The sequence below is a fragment of the Lepeophtheirus salmonis genome, chromosome 5, assembly GCF_016086655.4.
Source record: "Lepeophtheirus salmonis chromosome 5, UVic_Lsal_1.4, whole genome shotgun sequence".
NCBI lineage: Eukaryota > Metazoa > Arthropoda > Copepoda > Siphonostomatoida > Caligidae > Lepeophtheirus > Lepeophtheirus salmonis.
Genome location: NC_052135.2, coordinates 69,453,268 through 69,479,144, shown reverse-complemented (window position 1 = coordinate 69,479,144; position 25,877 = coordinate 69,453,268). Strand labels below are relative to the sequence as shown.

Genomic DNA, 25,877 nt, shown 5'->3' with positions numbered 1-25,877 from the left:
AAAACTTTGAATAATAATTGTTTATTTGGCATAGTGTCTCATTTATCTTGAAAGTTTGTTTTATCTTTTTGCCAAAAGTCACGTTGTAATGTCATGTTTAAATATTTATATATATATGTTTGTTTTCATTTTTGCACAAAATAATAACTTATAAAGATACACACAAACAAGAAAATTGCTTCATTTATTTGCTAAGCAAAAGAGACATATTTAATGAGACACAATGTATTTTAGCCAGTTTCAGATTAAGGGCATTTACCCATAGCTCCACTTTTCATAAAGTATCATATACATTCAAATATAAGTAAAAATTAGTATTAAAAAACCATCGAAATTAGAAAGAAGACAAAATTTGAAAAATAGGAAAATAATCTGGATCTTAAAAAAAAATAATCGATTAAAAAAAACATTTGAACTATTTTATAACTAAAAAAAACCTGCATTAAATGAAATATGAATACAACCCATCAAAAAAGGCTATAAGAAGGCAGTCAAACCTGGTTCAAGCCGTCATGCAAGAGATACTGAACAACTGACTGTTTTTTGCATGTGAACTTTTAAACCATATTTCCTATTTTTTAACATTTATAAACAGAATATGGCCACTTATTGCAGTGACTCCTTAAAAAAAGAAGGCCGTTAGTCCAGTTTTTAGATTCATCAATTTAAAATTAAAGGCCGCTAAAAATACTCTTTTTTTCTTCTAAAATATGTTCATTTGAAGAAAAAAAGAAAGGCCCCATATTATATTTTATAAACAAGTGACCATATTTAAAGAGGTAAGAAAGAAAAAGGGTATTTATTCGTTTAGGTTAGGCCCCGCTCCTGCTTAAATCCGCTTTATCCAAAGTAAGTCTTTATCCAACTCTTGAAACCTTTTGAGAAAAATAATCGTATATATAGCCCATCATCCACCAACAAGTATGATATAATGATCTTAATCAAAAGTTTGGATTACATTTGCATTATTTAATAAATTATCATCAATTTCTATCACCAAATAATTCTTATTAACCCATTAGATGCCTCGCAAGTTACCCTTACAGTAGTCAAAATTGATCCTCACAATAAAAGAATTAGAAAATAATAAATTTTATGGTTAAAAGACCATATCGGGCATAATTTAAATAGTTTAAATCCAATAAAAGTTATAACCTAAAGCTAAAATTAAAGAGTATCTTAACTCATCTTAAATATGCAGTACATATGTAGTTTTGAAGTTAAAAATATATTGGGATTTTCTAAATTTTTATTCACTATTGTTTTTATATTGATGCATCCCATATACATTTAAGTACATATACTTAAATAATTAGATAGCTACGTATATTTAGGTATATTCAATGCGTAGGTGTAATATATATAATTTATAATCTACTATGTAGTATTTGGTAATGTTTTTTTGAGCATCATATGTACTCGTACTTTGAACATGTGTATTTATCATAAACTACATATTGACGTCGCTAGATACTTACCGTTAGAACAACACTTGTCAAGAAAGAAACAAAAACAAATGAAAAACATATAGGATGCGTTGTTGTGAGTCAACAAAAAAAAACAACATGAATGAATATAATCAACTAACAATGAAATATTCCATTGTTTAACATTTTACTTTATTCATTCGTAAACAGTGATTATATAAAATTGTGATTTTCTTCAAAAAGTATTTTGTTAAGGGATATGAACAGTATCAGGGATATCAAATTATTATAAAAAGTAATAATTTGGTTAAGAGTCATTTAGTTCTGGATAAAATCACTCAAAGATACAACTGATAAGTCCATTTGTAATCACTCGGGAATTATAAATGCATCCGAAACGGCAAGAGTCGGCCTATTTTGAAGTATTGGAATCGGCTCAAAACTGCCAATTCCACCAATATCTATGGATATTTATTTGTACATATATATAATATGACTTATTTGAGCTCATTTTTGGAGACAAAATTACTGTTCAATAAAATCAATAAATAGCTAGACCAGGCAACGTTGTTTAGGCAAATTTAAAAAAGAAGAAGGGGGGAAATTTTATATATTGTATATTATATTAATTTAATATATGTATATCCCTTAACAAGCTCTCAAATTAGTACTGACAAGTACATAGTTTAGGTCTCAACTTCAATCTTAAATTATGCAATAACTACACATTTCTCCTTAATAATATTTTCAAGACAGTTACTTTCAGCTTTGAAGATGAAAATATCATATAAAAAACTCAGGTAATAATGTGGTATTTCGAAATCTGCATCAAAAACTGATGAGACATGCTTATTTTTATTTCTTTATGGTGTTTATGGATTGACGTCATGATAGTGACTAGGAATGGAATCCCGATCTTTGGATAATATTTATGGCTTGGGAATAAAAGTAAATCCCTGCATTCAACTTCTTATTAGTATATTTCCCAAGGTATAAACACTATGAATCATTCGTATCCGTCTCCCATTTGTCACTAGTCCTGGATGAATTATCACTCCTCTCCAGTAGTTTAGAAACATTAACGGTATGACATTACTAAATATGCCTCATCAAAGTGGAAAGGAAAGGTCCGGAGATGAATTTTACAGGGAATGAAATAACAGGGAAGGAATTTACAAGGAATGAAATCAACTACCACCATTTAATATATTTTATGAAATTTAATTGCCTTCCCCAAGCAGTTGTGTTGAGTAAGACAATATATTTGTATGTATGTATGTATTGCCATATTTCAGGTAGGGAATAAATAATCAATAACAAATAAAAATTAATTAAATAACACTTATGATAAGTATTTTTTTTGCTAATTTGATTTCAAGTATAAAGTGCTCTAGTCTCCACCACACTTAAAGTATATATTATATTATTAATAATTATATCCCAGCGAGTCATAAATAAAACTTTGGCAAGGTTTTTATTGAATAAACTAAATAATTTACCGATTGTTTTCGGTAATATCAATTAGTAGAATAATAAAAACAAATTATTTTTGCCGAACAAATTTATTCATCAAACTAAAGACAATTTCTTGACGCAGGAATTAGTAATGAAGAGATCTTTTACATCGTCCCCTGCTCCAAGGGTATCATTAACAAAATTAAAAGGGTAAAGGGCAACAACAAAGGACTTTTGGAGGAAGCCTGGAAGTGGGAGGAAAAACTAGAAAAAGGGACAAGTGGATTTCAGAACTTTTTGGTTGGCAAAAGGTCACAAGATCGGTGAGGACGTGTACTTGAAGACATGCCCCAAGGGCAAATATGTTCCTATTAAGACTCTCCCTGGCAAAAAGACCAAAACTATTCAAAAGTGGCCTGAAAACAACTTGACAAATTTATGCTCCTGGTTAATATGGTATCTGACGTCACTAGACTTCTACCCTCAGGACTATAAGATCTAAAGTGCCATTAAGAAGAAGACTTGTGCCACCTGTCATCTGAATGGAGATGTCATAAAGGCTGTTGTAAAGAAAGAATGGACTTATATGTCAAAGGAATACGTGAAGAAGACCTGCAAGGCCTTCAAGTATATGATTGATACCCTTATAGAGGCAAAGGATGGTCAAAGGCTCATTGTTAGAATATTTGTACCTTTTTAGAATCTGGATAAAGTTGAGCTCGGGAAAATTTCGTCACCATTCACGGGGACACACTGTAGTTTCATTTCAAATTGGCACATGTTATCCCTGTTTTAGGGCAAGAGAAAATCATATTTGTGTGGCTGAGATTAAATTAAAACACATAGGGGTTATACATTTTTTTTTGAAATGACTTAGCTTAATTTTTGTTGGACACCTTGTGTATATACAGTCTACATTAGTAAGGATACAGCCCCTATGAAATAATAATGTTACATTAATATAAAAGACAATTAAGTGTCAAAATGAGTCATATTCGTGTCTGTACTACTTATATACATACAAATGTACTCTATATATTATCCATAATTGGAAGTTATTATAACATTGCCATGTTAAGTCTAATAATACCTATATGTTTTTGGACATATATTATGAGTATTATAGTATATTTTGGAAAATTGACTTCTTCATAGATTCAAAGGTAGGTAGAGTTATTTTTCGCGCCATGGACTAAGGAAGAAGATCTTGACATTGTTTTAACATTAGAAGTGCTGCAAGGAGGTAGAAGAGGATTAAAGAATGTAGAAGGTGCAGAAAGGGCATCTTTAAAAAAAGAAAGCCATTTTTAACAATATTCTGAACAATCCTTAGCTGCTAGTGTGACTAAAGGATGATGCCTAATAAATACATAGCTAAAGTACTTGATAAGCTAAAAATCCCTATTAAGAGACGAATATAATCATCTTTCAACCAAAGCCTATCTCAATCAACAAGAAGGGTTGAATTTCAAATCAACTTGGAAAGAAGTTGTTACAAATTTATTGTATGGACGTGTCCTTTTTTTAAAATGCATTGTGCCGGCTTGAGGGAGAAGGGGGGGCAGAAGGGGATGAAGATTGGGGATGAAGTGAGTAGAGGTTTAATAACTCATATCAAGATTAAGTCTTTGTTGTACAACTGTTTTATCGAAATTTTTAAGGAGGAATAGTAAAGCTTCTTTAAATAAAGAAAATTGGACACAGAATTACATATTTGTACGGAATGTGTGAAAACAAGGGGTTTTAGAAAGCTTGAAACAAAGATTTTAGGGAGTATGGATTTGAACGAGAATTCATGGACTTTTCTTTTTGGGCCTGTCCAAGGAGGTAAAAGTGCGGCTATCAGAAATGTTCTTTTTTTTGCAAAATTATCATGTCTTGTAAAATGGATGGATGAATAAAGCCCATAGATCTATTGAAAGGTGCTAGGTCATTACATTTCCAGAAAAATTCATTCCCTGTCTATTAATTCCTAGTAATTTAATTCCCAGTAAATTCATCCCCTATAAATTCATTCCAGAACCTTTCATTCCCACTTTAAATATGGATGTAATACGGTTTCAATCCAGAGATGAACATAAAATAAGTGAGTGTAAGGGATTCTGGAGAAGGGTGCAAGAGGCCCAAGTAATTTTTCTTATTATTTACGTTGATCTGAACGGCGAGAAGATAAATAAGGTGGATGATAAAATTGATTTGAGGGAGTACATAATTATAGACGATTGCAGGGAAGAGTAATGACGTCATTTACTTCTACTTCCTCAGCTCTGAACAATATCCACTGATCAGGATTCCAGTCCTACTCACTATTTCAAATTTATGATGACGTCATTTCTAATTCATAAATACACTAAATCCTTCATATCCGTGTCCTATCAATTATTAGTCATCAGTCTTCTTCAGTGCCGACTGCCAGGCCTCCCTACCTACTTAAAAACTACCCACTGATAGTATATATATATATATATATATATTAGGGTGGGTCGTACTTTTCATTCTTTTGAAAATCAAAAGCGGGTAGTGTTTTTTTACTTTGTTTTTTTCACGTAGATTTCAAAAATGTAATTTTCAAAAAGATTGAATGACCGGAAGCTAAATCAATTTCACTTTGAAAATGAGAGAAAATGCAGTTTTTTCTATATTTTCCAGTGCAGGTTTTCTTAATTTAATTTATAGATATTCATATTAAAGGAATTTATATGTATTCTTCTTGATGTGAAAAATTCAAATTTGAAGAAATTTTAAAAATTAAATCATTTTAACCCAGTTATTTGTGCACTTTAAAATAGATATATATCCAGTAATTTAATTGCTGTTTTGTTTGAAGAATACTTATAAACATATACTTATATCTATGAAGCTTATGACACATATCTGATGATGCTATAATTATATTATTGTGTTTATTTTGATTTTTTTAAACACTCTGTTGTCAACATTACCACAGTTTTCGAACTTGAACTATATAGATTTTATATTTTGAAGACTTCTGACTCGACTTGATCCCACAATAACTAAGACTCAGTACTTGATGAACTCGAAAACAATTTTCCACTTTACTGAACTAAAAATATATTTTTTAACACTATGGACCATACTATATAATTATTGAGTTGAAATGAGCTCAAAAGATATCTATGTAAGGACTCAAACTAGACTCGAAAAAAAGATTCAAAGACTTGGACTAGAGACTCGACTTGAAATGGTCTCTTTTCTGTTTTCTTTTTTAGAGAGATTACCCAAATTTAACATTTATATATGCGACAATTTTCTTATACATATTTGCCCGTCAACACAAAAACAAGCTAGAATATTTTTCCGAGAAAATTAGTCGATATTAAATTTGTGTTACTCCATTTCTATCAATAAACTATTTTTATGAAACCATTTGGAGGCACCGTACATTGCAATTAAAGTAAGAAAAATTAGATTTTAACAATACAATATATATAAATAGATTGATTTTATTTAAAAAGTCATGTCGGGCAAAATTAAGCTTTATAAAATATAGTGAAAATTTTAAACTGTAACTGACATTCTTGAATCTAAATTTGAATAGCCAGTCTATAATTTACCCAAAATATGTGTATGAAATATTGAAATATATACTTATATCATTTAAAAGAATAACATTCACTTTATCTTTGCTCAAGACCGTTTTTGTATTAAGTCATTACATTCCTATATGTATTAGAATTTTTAAATGATGTTTTTTCTTTTTTTTTTCCCAGAATTCATTTGGTTATTTGTCCTTCTTCTACCAGGGATCAAATCCTACAAAATTGAGAATATTAAAACAAATGCTTCAGAGTCGATCAACTCCTGTGACAGGATAGAAAGGATCGTTCATCACAAAGAGTCAATCGTGAAAACAAAGGATTTGAATAAATATCTTCTAGGGAAATGGGTCTCGTCTGAGTAAGTTAAAATTTATTTATTGATGCCTAATGTATTATATGCAACATTTATTTAAGGAAAGGGGTATTTTATTTTTGTATGAATATCCATTTTAATGCTAAGGCTACTAAACAATCCGAGGGAAGTATTCATGTTAGGATTTGAAGGGATTAACAGAAGGTTAAAAAAAATATTTTTCCAATTTTTAATATTCAATATATTGTCTTTTTATACCCATATTATTTATTGAAATATATAGATTTCTTATGAAAAGCCACTTTTTAGAGACAAAAAAGGAATCAAAGCATTAATTGACAAATATATGGCTTTTTTTCTAACATCCCCTAAGGGAAATGTATAAAAATCAAAGCGATTTTGTCTTTGAATATATTTAAAGCCTTCATAATGCAATTCATTTAATTATTGTTCTAAGCTGAAAAAAATATTATCGTAAGATTATCCTTCTACGAAACATATAAAAAAATATTCATTTTGAACAATTTAAAAAAAAAAAAGGTTTATTGGGAAAGATTTGACAAAAAGTATTTACAAAAAACATACAAAAAAGAACATCCAATATTTAAGATTTTTTCAAGCTTTCCTTGATATAAAAATCCTAATGAAATTCACATTAGGAAATAAGAATGATTTTTTGGAAAAAAATTATTATATATAAAATTTGCATTCTACAATAAATTATTTTTAGTTATTATGAATAATTTTAAAAATTTCAAGTAATGCCCCTTGGTGACAAAAAAGCAAATGAACAAGAATGTTACTTGAAACCCCATATTTTAGGCAAATAAAGATTCATAAATCATACGATGGCTCTTGACAAGGGTTAGATCATTTACAGATGTGACTCGGCATACACTTTTTCGTGGACCGCCTAAAAACTTGTAAAAACGTCATGATGTGATTTAAGAGAAGTTACGACATAAAAATAGTATTTTATATATTACAAAAATATATATAGTCAAAAGTGTTCTAAGGATCACCTAATTTTAGCGTGTTACACACTAAGCCACCATATTCAGTTCCCACGCAGGAATTTCATAACATAAAAAGCTATACAAAACGTGTTTCCGCATCCCTTGTCAGCTGTCCCACAAATTAGTAGCTTCTACATAGGTTTATAGATTAATCTTCTTTTAAATGTCACTTTTTTAAAGTTACAAAACTCTTGAGTACAAGACAAAGAAGATGTGACCGGCTATCGTCTTGGTTATAGACCCTCTCTTGACAAGTTAAACATAAAATATGTATGTTTTGCCCACATTTCTGTGGGATCCTTCCTCTCCATTTGGGAATAAATGTAATCCCATTAGTGCCCAAACAAAAGTTAATGGGCTCATTCAAGTTCAACCAATCAATAAACATTCAAAACATTAATAAGAGATGAGAAAGTTAAATAATCCACAGTTGACTAAAAAAAAACAATCTGATCAGCTCCAAATTTGGGAAAAAATTTTTTTTTTGTTATAAATATTATATACACTTGTCCTCAAAATTATTTATACCCTTGTTAATTTTTTACTGAACATCCATATGGCCAAATAGCTCTAACTTTGTCTCATCAGACCACAAGACGGTTGACCAAAAGCTGGGCTATTGCTTCAGATAACCCCTAGCAAAAGCCAGGCGAGCGTCTACATGTTTTTCCCTGAGCAGTGGTCTTTTCCGTGGCCTACGTCAATAGAGGCCTCCTCTGTGCAACACTCGCTCGATGGTGGACCGTGACACTTTCGTCCCTCCCTGGTCAAATGTTTCCATTAGAGTCTTAGTTGTTGTCCGGGGGCTCTTGATGACCTCTCGGCAAAATTTTCTGTCACGTTTGGGGAACAAATTACGTTTCCTGCCACGCCCGCAGAGGGTTTTATTAGTGTTGAACCTCTGTTGCTTGTTAATTATACACTGGTTCGTTGCCATAGGGACATCATACTACTTGGAAATGGCTCACTGTCCTCCTTCATCTTCGGCATTATGACCAAAAATTGAGAGTGACGAGACGACTATTTCACTATTTATACTCTTCCGGAAGGATGTTATTTTTTATATTATCTAACATTTGCTCATCAAAAGAGGTATTGATTCTCTTAAGATATCTTGAAATAACTTTAAGACAAAGATCCAAACGTTTGACACATTTTCATTTATATTATTGTCACGGATATGAATAATTTGGAGCATCACATTCTTTGCTTATCCATCAATTAAATTGAAAAATTCCTTGAATTGTATATTGATGGGATTCTTTCACTTGTTAGTAGATATAATTCATAAACAAACTTGACAAAAAAGTATTATATTCATCACAAAAATTAACCGGGGTATGAACAATTTTGAGGACAAGTGTATGCATTATTATAATAACCCAAAATTCCACAACATTTTTAATTTTGTCAAACAACTTTTTTTTTATTATTTCATTGACCTAATCTTCAATATCGATAAATATATTAGTAAAAACAAAAGTTACGATTTATAAAAGTATTTTTCGTGTTGATCAAAGTAACAGCAATCATAAACATATTTTCTGATATCCGTCACCAAAAGTTTATTGACTAGTGTTATCAGTTTTAAGCAAACATATGTGTGTATATACTGTAAGAAAAAAAACATTTTATACATTTGGAGAAAAGGAAAAACCCCAATGTATTTTTTACATTATATATGTATTTAACAAAGTATTTTTACTTCCAACCACTCACAACTATTTGTCTGACAATTCTTCTTGCCTCTAGTACAATATAAATAGAAAAAATCATAGTCAGGAGAAGGTACCGATCTTAGAGCTAAACGAACTGTAATGGAACAATCCGTTTTGAAATTAGAATTCACAATAATGATTTTTCTAATCTTCATTAGATTTGTCAATAATCATAATTGTTTTTAAGTAAACATATATATATTTTTTAATTTATTGATTATGAAATCCCTGGAAATGTTAATCATTCCACATACTGACTAAAATTTCCAGGTATTTCATGAAATTCCTAGTTTGACAGTAACATATATACCTTATTAATGAATATTAAACATCCATTGAAGCGGTCTCGATCTTTAATTTATGGAAAAAAATATTAACATCATGATCGATAAAGGCACATAAAACAAATGGGCAAAAATCTATATAAAAATTAAAGTTAAAAGTTGGTAATAACTTTTAATGGATTTATTAGGAAAAAAATAAAATACTTGCAACGTTTTATACATAAATTGTTCGTTACTAAAGTAAATAAAATATCGACATTTTTTGTCTGACTTTAAATTTACATATACTGGTTTTTAGTGTTGGATTCGAGTATGTCTTGAACTCGAAAAAAAAAAAATCAATTTTTTTATTAGTCAAACACGCTGAAATATTATTTGAAAAACTCGACTCATCAAAACTCAAAATATTCGAGTAATGATTAATTTTATCTTCAGTTGTATCTACATTTTAATTGAGTAGTTTCTTTCAAATTTCTTAGGCATATTTTGAACGGGAGATTTTTTTAATAGTCTAATTAATTATTTGACAGTCTCATAGATGTAATCAAAATGTATTTATTGTTGGCCTAAGATTTGATCAATTCATTGCAAAAAATATTAATTGCATGATACTTTACTCGAACTCAAAACTTGATAATTATATCTAGAGTTGTAAATAAATAGCACTTTAGGTATTTAAACCAACACCGAAAATTTAAATGGGATATCCTTCAGAATTTGAGGAAATGTTTGGAATGAGATCCTCCAAGCGTTCATTACGTTTCATTAAAATAGCTATTAGGATTAGTACGTGAAAGGAAATCAACACAAATCTCACTTCTTGTCAATCAAAAATATTCACTAATATTATTACTCCATTCTTGATCTTTTTCCAAATACATTCAATTATATTTAAAACCTGATTGAACATGCGACGTGTTCTCATAAAAGAAGGAACGTCACCCTGAACACCTACTGTTGAGTTATAATTGTAAGTCCTAGTTGGACTCCGAGTAGAATTAGGGATCAACTTTGGAGTAACTCTAGCAAATATCTTTGTTAATATCCTTTTCTCCTTCCTCGTCATAGCAGATTGTACCTGATATAATGGCACATCATGACATCTCAGCTTATCTCCTACCAAAATTCTTCAAATTGCAAGATTTACCATGTTGATTTTAGAGTTTTTGAGTAAATAACAAGCTCGTTGTATACCTAATATGACTACAGGGTGTCCACGATAAATTGGAACTATCTTAAAATTCAACCTGCTTCATAAAAATGGAATTTGGAGTGTATTTGTTAATATGAAAAAGTTAGACAGGATATTAAACAATAAATTTATTCAACATGTCCTCCCTCATCAGCCACCATCTTTTCCATCCTGCCCCTAAAGGATTTGCATGCCCTGATGACTTCCACAGAATCGACAGCATTCCACTCCCTCGTAATGAACCCCTTCAGGGCCGCGATGCTCTTGTGGCTGACCTTGCACACCTCCCTCTCCAACTTCCCCTACCAGTAGTAATCACACGGATTGAGGTCGGGTGAGATGGAGGGCCAATTGTTGCAATCCCAAAAAGTGACGTCGTGGGAGTTGAAGAGGTTAGTGGTCTTCATGGTGATGTGTGCAGGCGCTGAGTTTTGTTGGAATATGAACTCCCTCCCAGCAGCCTCAACCTCCCAGGCATTGAAGACCCGGTACACCGTGGTCTTGGGGTAGTTAAGAAGCTTGTAGATAGTAGAGGGCTTGTGTCCCGTGCGAGCCAATTCGAGGATGGCGTCTCTCCTTGCTTGTTCCATGATGACTATTGTTTGTTGTCAAAACAATTGTGGTGGAAGTTATAGTGTATTGTTCATGCAACCTTTTATATAAGTATGATTTAACCCCGAATATCCACATTATGTATCTGGATGAAGTTTAAAGTAGTTCCAATTTATCGTGGACACCCTGTAGGGTACTACTTATCAAACTGTGATTGCAAGGTACAATATTTTTTCCCTTTATTGGTCTAGGGAAGTTATATACGAAATAATTTATAAATAAACATTATAGGTTATGAGTAAATTCCTAAACTAAAAAGACAGAATTACTATTAACATGTTTTACAGATAATGTACATTATTACATGTATTTTCTCAAAAAGATTGATAAAATGTGTCCATAGGTATAAGACTAATATTATATGAATCCCTAAAATTCACATTAAAATATTTATAAGAAAAAAAAAAAAAAAAAGCTATAGTTTCAATGGCAATAAAAAAAGACGACTATTGAACTTTTGAGGGGGATAACTTTTTGCACTGTCTATGAATGCATATCAAGCGACGTAGAAACTTCCTATTGTTATTCAAACTTGAAGGGGAGTAGCAAATAAGATCCCCCGCCTATTTCCACGATAGACCGTTCAGATCAGGGATTTTGGATGGTGAATGCTGAAAACATTGCTGTGGTCGCAATAAAAATAGCTCTCAGTTCTTACTGTCTGACTGGTTCACCTTCAGTTAACATCCCAGTTATTTTAATTTTAGATATCGAGAAAGCAAACGCCAAGGCACGTGTCTTTTGATGTGACCCTGCAATAATAGAAGAAGAGTTACAAACTTATCCCGTAGTCCAGATATGTTAAGGAAGATAAATTCCTTCACAATACAAAGAGCAAGGCAGTGAGCAAAAGTATGTATTACTATGTTAAATAATATTCAACAATCCTTGAGAGGAGCATTAAATATAGACAGCCTGTGGAGATTTGAAATTAAAAAATAAAACTTTTTTCATCATTAATGTTCGCAATTGAGCTCATAATTATCTTTTTCCATGATATCTTGTCGCATATTTCTTCAGCATCTTCCTTAAAATTTGATTCAAACAACATGCTCATATGCCATGGAATGGGCATTATACAGGGTGCGGGGATAAAATTGTTGTCTACTTTAAACCTTGATAACTTGAAGACGACATTATCAAATAAAAAACCGGTTACCAAATAGGAAAGCTATTCTTGTCAGCTGACGATACGTAGTTTAGTTAGCATCATGCCGTCATCATATGAGGAGATAAAGAGCTATAAGTGGAACGAGGAGCTTTCGAGGTCCATCGTAGTCATGGCATTGGTTAATAATGGAGGTGAAATCTCCAATTCAACGATTGCTTCAACCTTAGGAGTGAATTTAGTGACTGTTTAGCGTATCCGTAAGAAGCTAGAGGACACCTGGGATGTTGATACCACCATAAAGAGGGCACCCAAGGAGGAGGGCGCCGACAGGAAGGTCAGGGACACCGACTTTGTCGACAAGGTGAAGAAGATGGTTGAGGATGACCCTACCAGGTCCATGAAGGCCATGGCGAGGAATCTGGGCTGCCCTGGGTATTTTTAACAGGACTCAGCACCCTGCCATATGTCCAAAATCTCCATGCAGTGGTTAACCGAGAACTGTTATGACGTCGTAACCAAGGATTTGTGGCCTCCTAACTCTCCCGACCTTAATCCTTTGGACTATTTTGTCTGGGGCTATGTTGAGAGACATACCAACAGACATCCCTATACCACCAAGGCCAGCCTGATGGACTCCATCAAGGAGGTATTCCCCAACATGGACAATGAGATGGCCAGAAGAGCCTACGGCCGGTTCAGAGGCCGTATTGAGGCCGTTATTGATGCCAACGGTGATTATATCGAATGAATGGCTACTCTATACCTATATGCTCGTCATAGTTTTGATTTTCAATAAAAAGTTAAAAAATGTATTTTTGTGTTGTATTTAGTAGAAAAATATTTTGGCGACAATTTGATCCCCGCTCCCTGTATGACATTCTGAGGCTTTCATGAGTTGATAAAAATTTACCATTGTCGAACATTGAGTTGTTGCTCAAATCGTGAATCGTAACAAAATTATTTGATGAAGCAAACTATTCCCATTTTCTGGGTTATAAAAGGGTTTTAAAACTAAACTTCCTACTACAATTTTGTCTCACCACGTCAATGGTCCAGGAAGATGAAAAAGACAATGTTCCTTTCCATAAAATCCTTTGAATTGCTGCTAAAGATGGAGAAAATTTATGAAATCTGTTCTAAGCATAAGCCAAGGGTAACACGGACTTAATGAGATAGTGGATCGCCATTGAATATTTGGATGTCGCGTAAGATGAATCAAAACTTTTTGGTATATTTTAGGGATCATTCTGGCGAGAAGAAATAGTCCTCCTTCGATGAGAGATTTGGGTTTTTTGATTGAAAGTAAATAAAATCTATGAAAAAGTCGATTGAGGGAGCTAGATTCCATTCCCATTGCTTTCTCGGCCAGCCAGTAATAGTAATGGGCAGTACTTATCGAACTTTGATGGCAAGTTACAATATTCCGTATAATAAAATATTTTTCAATTTACAATAGTTGTAATATATTATCGAAGAAAAAAAATAGAATAATTATATGTAAAAAAAATTGGTTTTGCAATGTATAACTCGAGTCCAACACTTCTAGTTTTTACTTACTTTTTCCTTCCTATAGATTAATAGGGGGGAATGGAATGTTGAACTTCAATATCCATAAAGTTACATACTACGTCTTACATATACCATAGAGCAATAACTTCCTAAAAAGAAAGTGTTTTTAAAAGTTATATTTACATTATCCATTTTCCATTTGCAAATGAGTTCTAATATATTATTATTTTTTATCGCCAGCTATTTATAAACATGTTTCATATCGATGTAGATATCGTATGTCAAGTATGTATCTATGAGCTTCTGAGTGAACAATTCTCATAGTTAGACGTATTTTAATAGACGATTTGCATTTAAAGGAGAAGAAATGATTTAAATTGTATTAGCAGATATGAACAAGTATATATAAGTAATGAATTTCACTAAAGAAATGTTGTAACAAACTCTCTTCTGACCATGGAAAGATTCAATAACAATAAGTTCTACACACAAACTAAAGTTGTATAAAGTATGACCTGTTCACGTGCTTTTTTTAGTTAGTAATCTGAAGAGTGTTTTATATTTCCCAAATCTGTTATCATTGCACTTTTATTCTCAAGGGAAAACACATGAGTATGAAAAAATTACTATTTTGCGTGCTCATCAATGACAATGAGTAAGGCAGATTATTTGTTGGGGAGTTTGGTATAAGGGTAAGTATTTGTTAACTTCAATGTAATTCTACAAATTGTAAGAGTTACCATACATTTTTTTTTGTTTCTTTTATTTTTACATACTGGTTGACTCCATATTTAGTTATAGATAAAGAGGGGATTTGAATAAAGAAAAATCTAAGTTAGCAATAAAAAAGGGAAAAAACAGTGAAGGCGTGTGTTTTTTCTTCTTTTTCTTTCATTATTTAATAGATCGTCGTGGTGTTAACATCTCTCACGAAAAGAAAAACTATTTTTATTCTAAATTGAATTGAAAATACATAACAATATAAATATAATTACAATATTTTCCCTGCACTTAAGCTATTTAAATGCAGAAAATTCCCTGATTATAGCAGACATTCATTTTCTCCTCTAAAATCATGTAACAAGCAGCTGATATTTGCAAAGGTCCTTATTCAAGAATACTAAATGTCTTGTATATCGAGCTCTAACAAAAAAAAACCATCTCTAGTTATAGAGTAATATTGTAGTATACATAACGCCCCTAGCTAAAAATAAATTACTGTGACTACAACCACTACGTTGTACAAATATTACGTGCTGTTCATTTCACCCCTGTGCGTATCAGTTTGATTCTGATTCATAGGATTTGGGATTATCCTAGAAAATCCTTTGATTATTCTACACAAAAAAGTATTTTGTATATGGGGAATTAAATAAAATGAAACATATCAACGTTTGTATTTCATTATCTAGTAGTATCTAGGCAACAACCAGTGGCTTAGAAAAATTATATTATATTTGGCTTATGAATCTAATAATTAGATATTCTTCTTCCAAATATATTCATCCATTTAATTCTGATGAATCTATTCGTCGTTAGTATTTTTAATTGCAAGTTTGATGAATATTTTGATCTTCCAATTCAAAAGAAATAGATGTATGACCGTACGCGGAAAACTTCCTTCTGAAAAATTGCCAGTGGAAGATTGCCCTGGAGAATTCCCATGGAGAAAAATTAACAGTTAGGAAAATGGCTGTTTTTTGTTCAAACTTAATGATGAATAATTAGACATTATAAATTCACTTAACATTATTTATGACAAATATCAAAACCTATGTGTTTGGTCCATTCTAATCTTTTAAGAAATGAATCGAGAGGATTGGTAAGGAGGGGGAGGGATAAATACCCTAGGTCCTCTTAAAATATGGTTGAATACCCTCACGCCCTCGAATTGACCTAGGGGTATTGTGGGATTGCTAAAGACCACCGCCAATTCATCCAATATATCAATAAAATCCCTCTAATACCCAAAACTAATTTAAATACACAAGTTGCTTGGTGTACTAGGGATACGCCTGGATCCTTAAAAACACCGCCAATTCATCAAATAAATCAAGGAATCCCTATATAACCCCAAACTAGATCAAAACCCTCAGGTTGGCCGGGGTCCTGGGGGTATTGTAGGATAGTTGAAAACTACTACCAAAGCACCACATACATTCAAAGAACCCCTCAAATATCAAAATATAGTTCCAAGATATAATATTAAAACAAGTTAGCTATCGCTAAAATCTATTTAGAGAATATATTAGTCAGTATATTCATCAAGGGAATTAGACTACAGAGTATTTATGTAGGACTAACTCATTAGACCTAACCAGATATTGAAGTTTTAATATTCAATGTTCTATAGATCACTTCTCAAATACAGGGTTGTTTTTTAAAATGGTCCCATAAATATTGCCTCGAAATCAAAAAATACAAGTCCAATTTTGTTGAAATATTTTGGAACATTAAATTTAACTATTAAAAATATGATATTTTTCAATTTGCCCATCTTTGGCCTTTTTTAGAGCAACCAATCTCTTCCAAATCGAATTACAGCTGACACGTACTACATCATTTTAAATTTGGTTCCATTTCTTCTCAAAAGTTGCCATAAGAGCATCCTTATTTCTTGAAGGCATAGCATTGATCTCCCTCTCCAACATTCCCTAAATGGGAAAGTCCAGGGTATTTAAATCAGGTGAAGAGGAAGGCCACATAGATTTGCCCAAAAAATGTGGTATTTGGATTGAATGGGCACTGGGCAACATTAGCTCGTGCTGAATCCTCAGTGAAGCAAACTTCTTGACGTGGAAATGCTGTTTTAATCCAGGGTTTCACTTTTCAATCCGGAATATAGATAATTTTTACCCATTTGAAGCCACAGCGGCCCATAATGTGATTCACTTTGGTTTTTGCATTTTGTAGACAAATTTTTGCCTTGAATCAAAGCTATCATATCTTTGTAGGCTCTGTCATTTTGCTTGTCGAATTCCCGACTGAAAGTAAATAATTTTTCAACAAAATAAATCATGATCACATTCTTATGTAATGCATGCTAATTGAGCAAAACTTTGCTTCTATCCTTTTTCTTTGTAGTAGAACCCTTTGAAAAAACAAAAATAAAATGACGATACTGAATTTTGTAAGGTTTGACCCAATTTCAAATTAAAAAATAGTGGTGCTGCTTACATTGTGATCCTGGGCCAGCTTTTGTATGAATCTTTGTGGATTTTGCCGAATTTGTTCACAGATACCCTTGATCAACATTGGAGTTCTCAGAGTTGTTTTTCTACTCCCTCACCTCCAATTCTATCCACCAATCACTTTTTGCACCTGTAAACAATTTTAAAATTGGATTTGGCAATCTTCGGGATTAACTTGGAAGTGTGCATTGCTTTTAATAGAGTTATAATCTGTTCCCTTTAGGATTTATCCATTTTTTGCCAAAATTATATGTTCCACATATATGAATTTTAAATATTTTGTTAACATGTATTTTTGCAAAAAAATATATTTGATCACAAAGTCTCTCAGACAGTTGTTTTATGCAATACAAGTCTTTTAAATATAGGCCAATTTTAAAAAGCATCCCTGTAGAGGATGTGATATCATAACTGCCTTTTTATAAGGCGTAGCAATCAGGCTGATAGTGGCAGAGTGGGTGGGATTTCATTATAGAGGCAAGATTTTAAAGTTTTTTTTTGAAAATACAGTCAGTTACTATCATGCGTTGGAGTAGTTAAAATTTGCGTTTGCCGTCGAAAATAGATATTGCCAGAAAATGGCTTAGAATAATAAATATTAGGAAAATTGCCAGTTATGAAAATTGTCAATATTTGTTCAACTTCATGCTAAATAATTATTCATTATAAATTCGCTTAATAATATTTACGACAAATTTATAAACATACATGTTTGTTCTATCCTTTCAAGTGTGAGTAATATCTTGTAAAAGTCAGTTTTTCTCAAATATCTTAATTAAAAATCGACTAAATTATTCTATAGTTAATAATCTGTAGAATGTTATACAATTGTATTTTAACTTTTTTGGCTGCAGCATTTTTGATGTTCAACAAAAAAGAGACTTTTGCAACTGTGGGTCTCACTTACAATTAAATAGTCTTAAATATAAATTTATTAAAGACAGGGCTATCTGTTATGTATCCCCTAACCTATCCTTAAAAAAAAGTGAAAGGAAAAAAGATAAAAGAACGTTGTAATTCGCCGATTCTCCCACTGTAGGACTATTTATCATTTAATATTAAATAATTAATCGCAGTAACTTTATAACAGATAATTAAAAATTAACCAATCAACATTTAGAATAACCATAAGGAGTCAAAAAAGTATAAACCTGACAGATGAAAAAACAATTAGAAATTGTAAATGATTTGGAAATACATTTCTGAAAAATGAATTATTTTTTTTAACAAATATAACTTTAAAAAAAATGTTCTTTTCTGAATGCAGCTTTTTAAAATATACAACTTCCTTAATGAAACCGTACACATAAATGTGTGCACAAGATTCATCTTTATAATATAGGTATGTATCAACCTTGGTTACCAGAGATGTGGGGAAAGTGTTCTTATATGTACTACAAGCCAAGGTAGAGTCCCATGCCTTTACACACAAGTCCCAGTCCTTGAATATTTTCAAAGAGTTCAAGTCTTTAGAAAGCAGAATATACTTTAGAGATTATCTTATGTCCATTGAAAAAATGGAGTTTACTTTAGGATCCATGTCGAGTCGAAAGTCTTGCTTTCGAGTACAAGTCAAGTATCAAGTCTTTGATACTATGGTTGAGTCAAGTCTTGAGTCCCTCCCAACACATATGACCAGGTAAATCTTAAAGGATCGAGTGAACTTGATTATAAATTATTCTATTTATCACGACTACAAAAGACATTTATCTTCATCTCCTTGTTGTCTTTTTCCTCATTTAATTTGATCCCCGATTACTTTGACACTGACTAAGTATTAGAGCCATAAATCTTTTTGCAATACTAGTACATAAGACTATAAAGAGGATCATAATATTGAATAATGTATATTTAGAAAGAAATGGGTATTGTCAAGGAAGCCCTTGTACATTTTAATCAGTGAAGAGCCGCACATCCACAATTTGTATAAAGATATACTATTACAACAAAAATAAATCTTGAGGTTAATGGTGTAATTTGATATGGTTTGATATAGTTGTATTACTCTAAGAAAAAGACTCTTACATCAATATAACTTTATTTATGTAATGACGCTGTTCTATAGTACGTACCAATGAGAGTACTACGTAGAGGGCAGTCCACGTTAACTCATACAAAATCGGTCATAATGTCCCCCCCCCCTCTTTATTTAGCCGTTTTACACCATATTTATTATTTATCCGATAAATAATCTAAGGTTTAAATTCTAAAAAGCAACATTTTGACTGAATTTTAATTGTGTTCATGATAGTCTGACTCTAACTTTTTCATCCTTTATCTCACAATTTTTTAACTGTTTTACTGTTGTCGTTCCTATGTTAATCAATCAAAGCCAAAAGATAAGATCAGAAATAAAACCAGCTAAAGTGGTCTTAAATAATAAAAAAATCGGATTGGAAAATATTTTGAAATCAGATCATTTTAAACGTATAAAGGTGTTAACATTTTTGTAAGGAGAAAATTAAGTATAGAAATTGAAAAAGAAAAAAAACAGTTGTTGCATGTGGATTTTCTTCTATTTAATAGGTCGGCGTTGTGTTAACTTCTCCCTCTGAAATAAGGATTCTTGCCCTTTAAAAATTCTAGCTCAGTTTCCTCATAAAATGATTGTCTAATAAATACAATCCATAGAGTAGATTTATAAAAAGTAAACCGTAAAATTTAATAACAAAAGCAGATATAATCTACTTTTTCCTTCTCCTTCCATTCTGTGTCCGAATACTGACTATATCAAAATCTAAGTGTCCAAGTATAAACAATTAACTTATATGAATATGTATAAATTATTAGGATAACTTTATCCTTATTAGTACTTTCCTCTATATTTGCTGTAAATTGCTTTAAAAATACATAATAAAATAAATGTATATTTGAATTTAAATAAAATTATACTATTTTCCCAGCAAGAAATGCTATTTTAAATATAGAATGTATATTTGAAATTAATTTTCTCCCCCAAAATTAAATACATATCAGGCAGCTGTTATTAGCAAGGGTCTTCATTCAGGAATACCATAAGACTCGCTCACTCTTCTCCCTGCGCTCTTTTTTTTCTTAACGAAAATCCCAACTCCAAGTATGAGACAATGTCAAATAGTTCACCGATATCTTTAGTACATTTTTTCAAATATATAAATTGAAATAATTCCCTTTAAAAATAAAATTCTTTTTTTTCTTTTTGAAAGACACGTCAGCTGATTTGATGATTATTTTAATCATTGACTCTAATGTAGCTTATCTTTCTTGTATTAGACCATATTCTGTAGTTTGTTTTTAGTTGTTTATCTTCGTTTTACTTACCTATAACATATATAGGTATACTTACAATTGATACAAAAAAGTACGTTTAATTTAACATTTCCTTTAATATTAAGAATACTCAATAAGGCATATAAAATATTAAGTAACAAGGCAAACGGAAATTCTCTGAAGAGAATCAAATTTTATTTTCTTTGCTTCAACTACCATACTCTTTGGTTGCTTGTAAGTTCTTTGTAGTTATAAATTTGTATTTTGCATATTCAAACTGTCAGTCTATATTTATATGCCATTATTTTTAAATTTAAAAAAATCTGTACATCAATTATTATTCAACTTTTTTAAAGAAAATATAACACTCTTACTATAGCAATTATAATATGGTACACCGACATGCACTTGAAAGGGGGTAATACATAAATATGCTAACGCAACACTTCTTTTTAAAGTTTCTTGAAGGAAAAAGATAAACTAACATTTTTTGTCATAATTATTTCTTGACGTTGATCATTTTTCCCGTATTTTCTAAAATGAAAAGCTTTCAAAAGTATGTACCAAAGAAGTTAAATAAAAAAAGTCCATGAATAAATAAAAAACAAAATTTGATAGGGGCATACATGCACCCACATAGTAACCATTCTGTTTGTACAAGGATCAGGAGTAGATAGTTACTTAGGATCATTTCCATTTATATACGTTCTTTCAAATTTGGTCAAATATCCGCTATAATAAGTGGCCATATCCGATTCCCACGCAGGAATTTTATACAATAAAAACTGATAAAAAACACAGAAAATGTGCTCCTGCAATCCCCCAACACAAATTAATGCATGGCTACTACATAGGTTCATAGATGAGCCTACTTTTAACAATCAATTTTTTTAACCTTCCCAACAGAATTGAGTAAAAAACAAAGATGGCTATAGACTAAAATATAGACCTTCTCTTGACGCGCTAATAAATTTATATTTCAAAATACGAGACCTGCCCTAAAAGGTCACCCGCAATATGCCCTCACTTTTTCCATTTTTCTTGCATGACCGTTAATTATAGGTTTGACTGTATGTTTGTGGATAATAGAAATTATTTCATAACCTTCTACATAGTTCTTATAAAAGAGAATGTTTTTAATGATCACTTTTTTAATCTCTTAAGACTGTTGACTGCAAAACAATGACGACTATAGACTTAGTTATAAACCCTCTCGTGACGAGTTAATAAAAAAATATGTATGCATGCTTGTTTTGCCTTTCTCAACTTATTTATTATAGAATGTATATTATCATACTAGTGCCCAGACGTATCTTGTATCCCTTATTGAGTTATTGAGCCATTATTTTCAACTTTTGAAATGTTTCAAAATGCCAAACCTGACTTAAGATGTCACTTACAATATGTGCTCATTTTTTCAATTTCTCTTTCATGACTGCTAAATATAGGTTTGATTGGGTGTTAGTAGATAAAGTTTTTTTGGGGGTGTATAGTCCACCATATACATATACTTCTGATGTTTTCTCTTCATAATCACCAAAAAACTCCTAGGTTTTTACCTCCAAAGAGATCTTATACAAAATTTCTCTCAACCTTTAAAAAAAAGGGTACACTCTTAATTTGGTTGCAGTCTTGACTGAAGGCGTAAAAGCTACACAAATTTGTAAAACTAATGTCTTCTTATTCAAATAATTTTCTTATAAGTTTCTAAAAAATTGTTTCCTATAAGAGTAACCAAAAGTAATTCAAAATTTTTTTTTTTTTTTTTTCAAAAATCCTAGTCCCCATTTGTATTGAATTAGAAATTAATATTAATAGTCAAAAAGTGGTCTCGTTTTATGCCGATGTAAATAATGCACTTTAGAAATAAGACGTTGTAAATTAGCCCATTGAGACAAGTTATTTTAAAAGTAGGGAAAGGTGGGTTCCAAAGGATCAACGAAGATACATATTTCATTGGGTCTTATTAAGTGGTAGAGTGGATTCAATTTCAAAAGAATGGGAGAGGTATGCGTAGATATTAACAGCTCTAGGCTGCATATTTATAAAAAAAGTAATGTCTTATTACATATACTTTTTTTTAATTAAATGACCTTTTTAAAAAAAAAAAAAACACGTATATTCTTTGCCATTTCTTCAAATTTTTATCCTATCTTCCCTATGACGTAATTTATGCCATTTTGACATATTACTCAGATCAACCTGCTTATAAGTTGACTTCCCCTCCCCTCCGAAGAGAATGTACGTGGTTTTATAACTTATCCGTCTCTCATAAGTGACCACGTCGTGGTTTAATAATGTCCCCCAAGACAAAATTTACCCGGCTCCTCCTCCACTGACAAATAAGATACACATGGCATTTGTAGAGTTTATTAATGTACATATTATGTATATTGCTATCTTGATACATGAAAATGTAAACAAATGCATTTATTTGACTATGTATTTATTATGCAATAAATATACATCCACATAATTCTATCCAAGAAAAAAAAAAAATGTAATCAAAAAGTCCAATCTCTTTTTTCCCCCTTCTCAGTCTCTGTTTTTCATTAAAATATGCATTATATTAGACTGCACCGAAATGGCATAAGTTCGACAATTGATACTACAATATTTTTTTCATTTTGCATTTGTTTCATTCAAACAAGAAAATCCCTTACAATTGTCCGAAAAGGTCCTTTATGGACGCATTTTCATTTGAAAATCTGTAAAATGTTTTAAAAAAAGATTTGTTTTTCATTTAGTTCCTATAAAATTTATAAGTTTAGTCGAGATGTAGGATTTTCGTTAAAATAAGTATTATAGATTATATGTAGATACCAAAATCAATCACAATCGACCTTTTTTAAATGCAATTTAAAAAAAATATAAGGTATATTCTAAAACTTCAGCTAGGATATAAAGCACGTGAAGAAAAAAATAAAAAGGATACCTGCTTCTAAGTAAGGGCATCCCTTTTACATAATTTTTTCAGTAGTTATATACCTTTATAATCAACATCAATTGCAAAATATTTCATTTTTCAAATGTCTGAATGTTTGTATCAATTTGTTATTTGTTTTCATCTATAAAGGTCTTTCATGTTAAGAAAAGGCACTGAATCGTAGCTATACCCTAGAAACTTGATTTTTTTTTAAAGGCTTTAAAGGCCAAACCTACATTATTCAAAAGTTTTAATGCCCATATTCGTGTTCTAAGGCTAAATGTGGTTTTCAGCCTGCATGCACTCTAAGACATTCATTTTGTTGCATAGTACTGTAGGTGTATGTTACTCACCCAGAATAAAAAAAATTCCGAGGATAGACCATTTTTTTTTAAACGTCAAGCTACAGAATGTCACACCATCTCATAAAATATATAAATTTTGAGTTTGTTCAGCCTGTAATGTATGTCAATACATAAAAAAAAGAATGTTATTTTATCTTTAAGGTCAAACCTTTTTTCAAGGAATTTTCCATGACGGTCAATAGTTTATTTAACGAATTTTTATCTAGTCTAGGTATATCGCATATTTTAAAATGGCTTGCAAAATTTGTTTTTCAATTATTTAAATCAAATACGTAAACTATGAAAAGTGTCCCCCCGATATCAAACACCCCCCATCAAGATTTTTTAATGATTTCTACAGAAGTTTAACAGAAAAATTCATTTATAATTCATGAATCATGTTCAGATAGAGCAAATTAAGCTGTAGATACCTACATAATTAATAATGAATATAAAAATTATATAAAGTTTTTCCACATGAGTTTTGCCATTAAAAGTTTTTACTGAAAAAAAGTAGTCTAAAATAACTTCTCCACGCTTCAGAGTAAAAAAAAATTGGTTTTAATATTTTTATCTATTAAATACAACCATATTACAAGGATGGTTGATTCTTAATTAAATATATATGTACATACACATTATTTATAATGTGAAATATGCCATTTTAATTCTTTATAAATCTTGTTTTCATAATTATAGGAACCCCTTTACTGTGGCTTTGAGCTCTAATAAGTAGCCAAAAGATGTATTTTCCACCTATTTTATACCCTGAAATGACAGATCCGGTGCATGCGGTAAATAATTAATGGATTGTTTGAGTACTTTTTAAACAAAAAGTCTAGTCTGATTTGAGCAAAATGTACTTTTGACTTTGTTTAAATATATTCCATTGAAAATGAATATAAATAAGACAGACCAGGAGGAGATGTAAAGTGAGTTCTTTTAGCCTATGATTTTTTAAAAGGGTCAGATAATTCAGTCAATTAAAAAATATATTAAGCATTTAAACTGAACCAAGGAATCAGTTTTCATTCGAAAAATCCAAGAGACGCTTCCACATCCCAAGTTTAACTCATCGCACGGCTTTGACGGCAATAGACATGGTTCGACCAAAGTGTCTGCCATTTGTCTATGTAATGAGCAAAGACCTTTTCCCTAAGAGATGACCGAGGGATTCCAATAATTTGGGTAGGAGGATGATCCAGAGCTCCAGCTTTGGCTAGCATATCAGCCACCTCATTTCCATTGACATTACTGTGCCCTCTTACCCAGCAGAGGGAGAGAAGTACCTCACTAGGTAACGACCCCAAAAGAGTTTTCGTATCTCGGACAAGGGAACGCTTTGTCTCTATGGACTACAATGCTCCAACTGCTGCTTGAAAGTCTGACCAGATGCAAAATCTGTTAGTACCACGTTTCTCACGATTGTCTTTAATCCGAAAAAGAGCCTCTTTTATGGAAAGTATTTCGGCTTGGAAAACAGTGTTTGTAGGAGTGAGGGTGATAGAGGTTTCTCCCACTACTTGATTTTGTCCTTTTGGAGATAGGAAACAGATTGGAGACAAAACTAAGTGTAACACTCTTCGTTTTTAGAGGATACCATTTATTAATGATCTCATCGTAGTTATTGACGATGCTCGGACGAGCAAGACACTGTACCTCTAAGAGAAAAGGAGAGAATTCCAAAGAATACATACAACCCCCGTGTAGGCGCCCATTGCATTGTATGACAGAGACCCAGCAATGTTAGTCTCTGGATTTTGCCAAGAAGAGTTTGTTGCCCTGACGTAATATTGAGTCCTCAAATAGTATTTATTGACCTTCCATTGAAAAATATGGCCAAGATGAAAGTTAATGTTTCGTTTTACGTGTGAAGACTGTGGCCACTGTCTTGTAGGGGCTCAAATTTAAACCCTTGGAATGACCCCACTGAGTCACAAGAGCTTGATTCATAGTAAAAACCATACTTA

The 25,877-nt window shown here is 31.5% G+C and overlaps 1 protein-coding gene across 1 annotated transcript in view; it reads left to right on the top strand.

Annotated features, from left to right (window-relative positions):
- LOC121118060 (protein APCDD1) overlaps positions 1-25,877 on the top strand; it is a 112,957-nt gene that overhangs the window by 11,071 nt on the left and 76,009 nt on the right. The window contains 1 exon segment of the mRNA XM_040712605.2: positions 6,614-6,800. Within this exon segment, the coding sequence (XP_040568539.2) occupies positions 6,614-6,800 (187 nt within the window).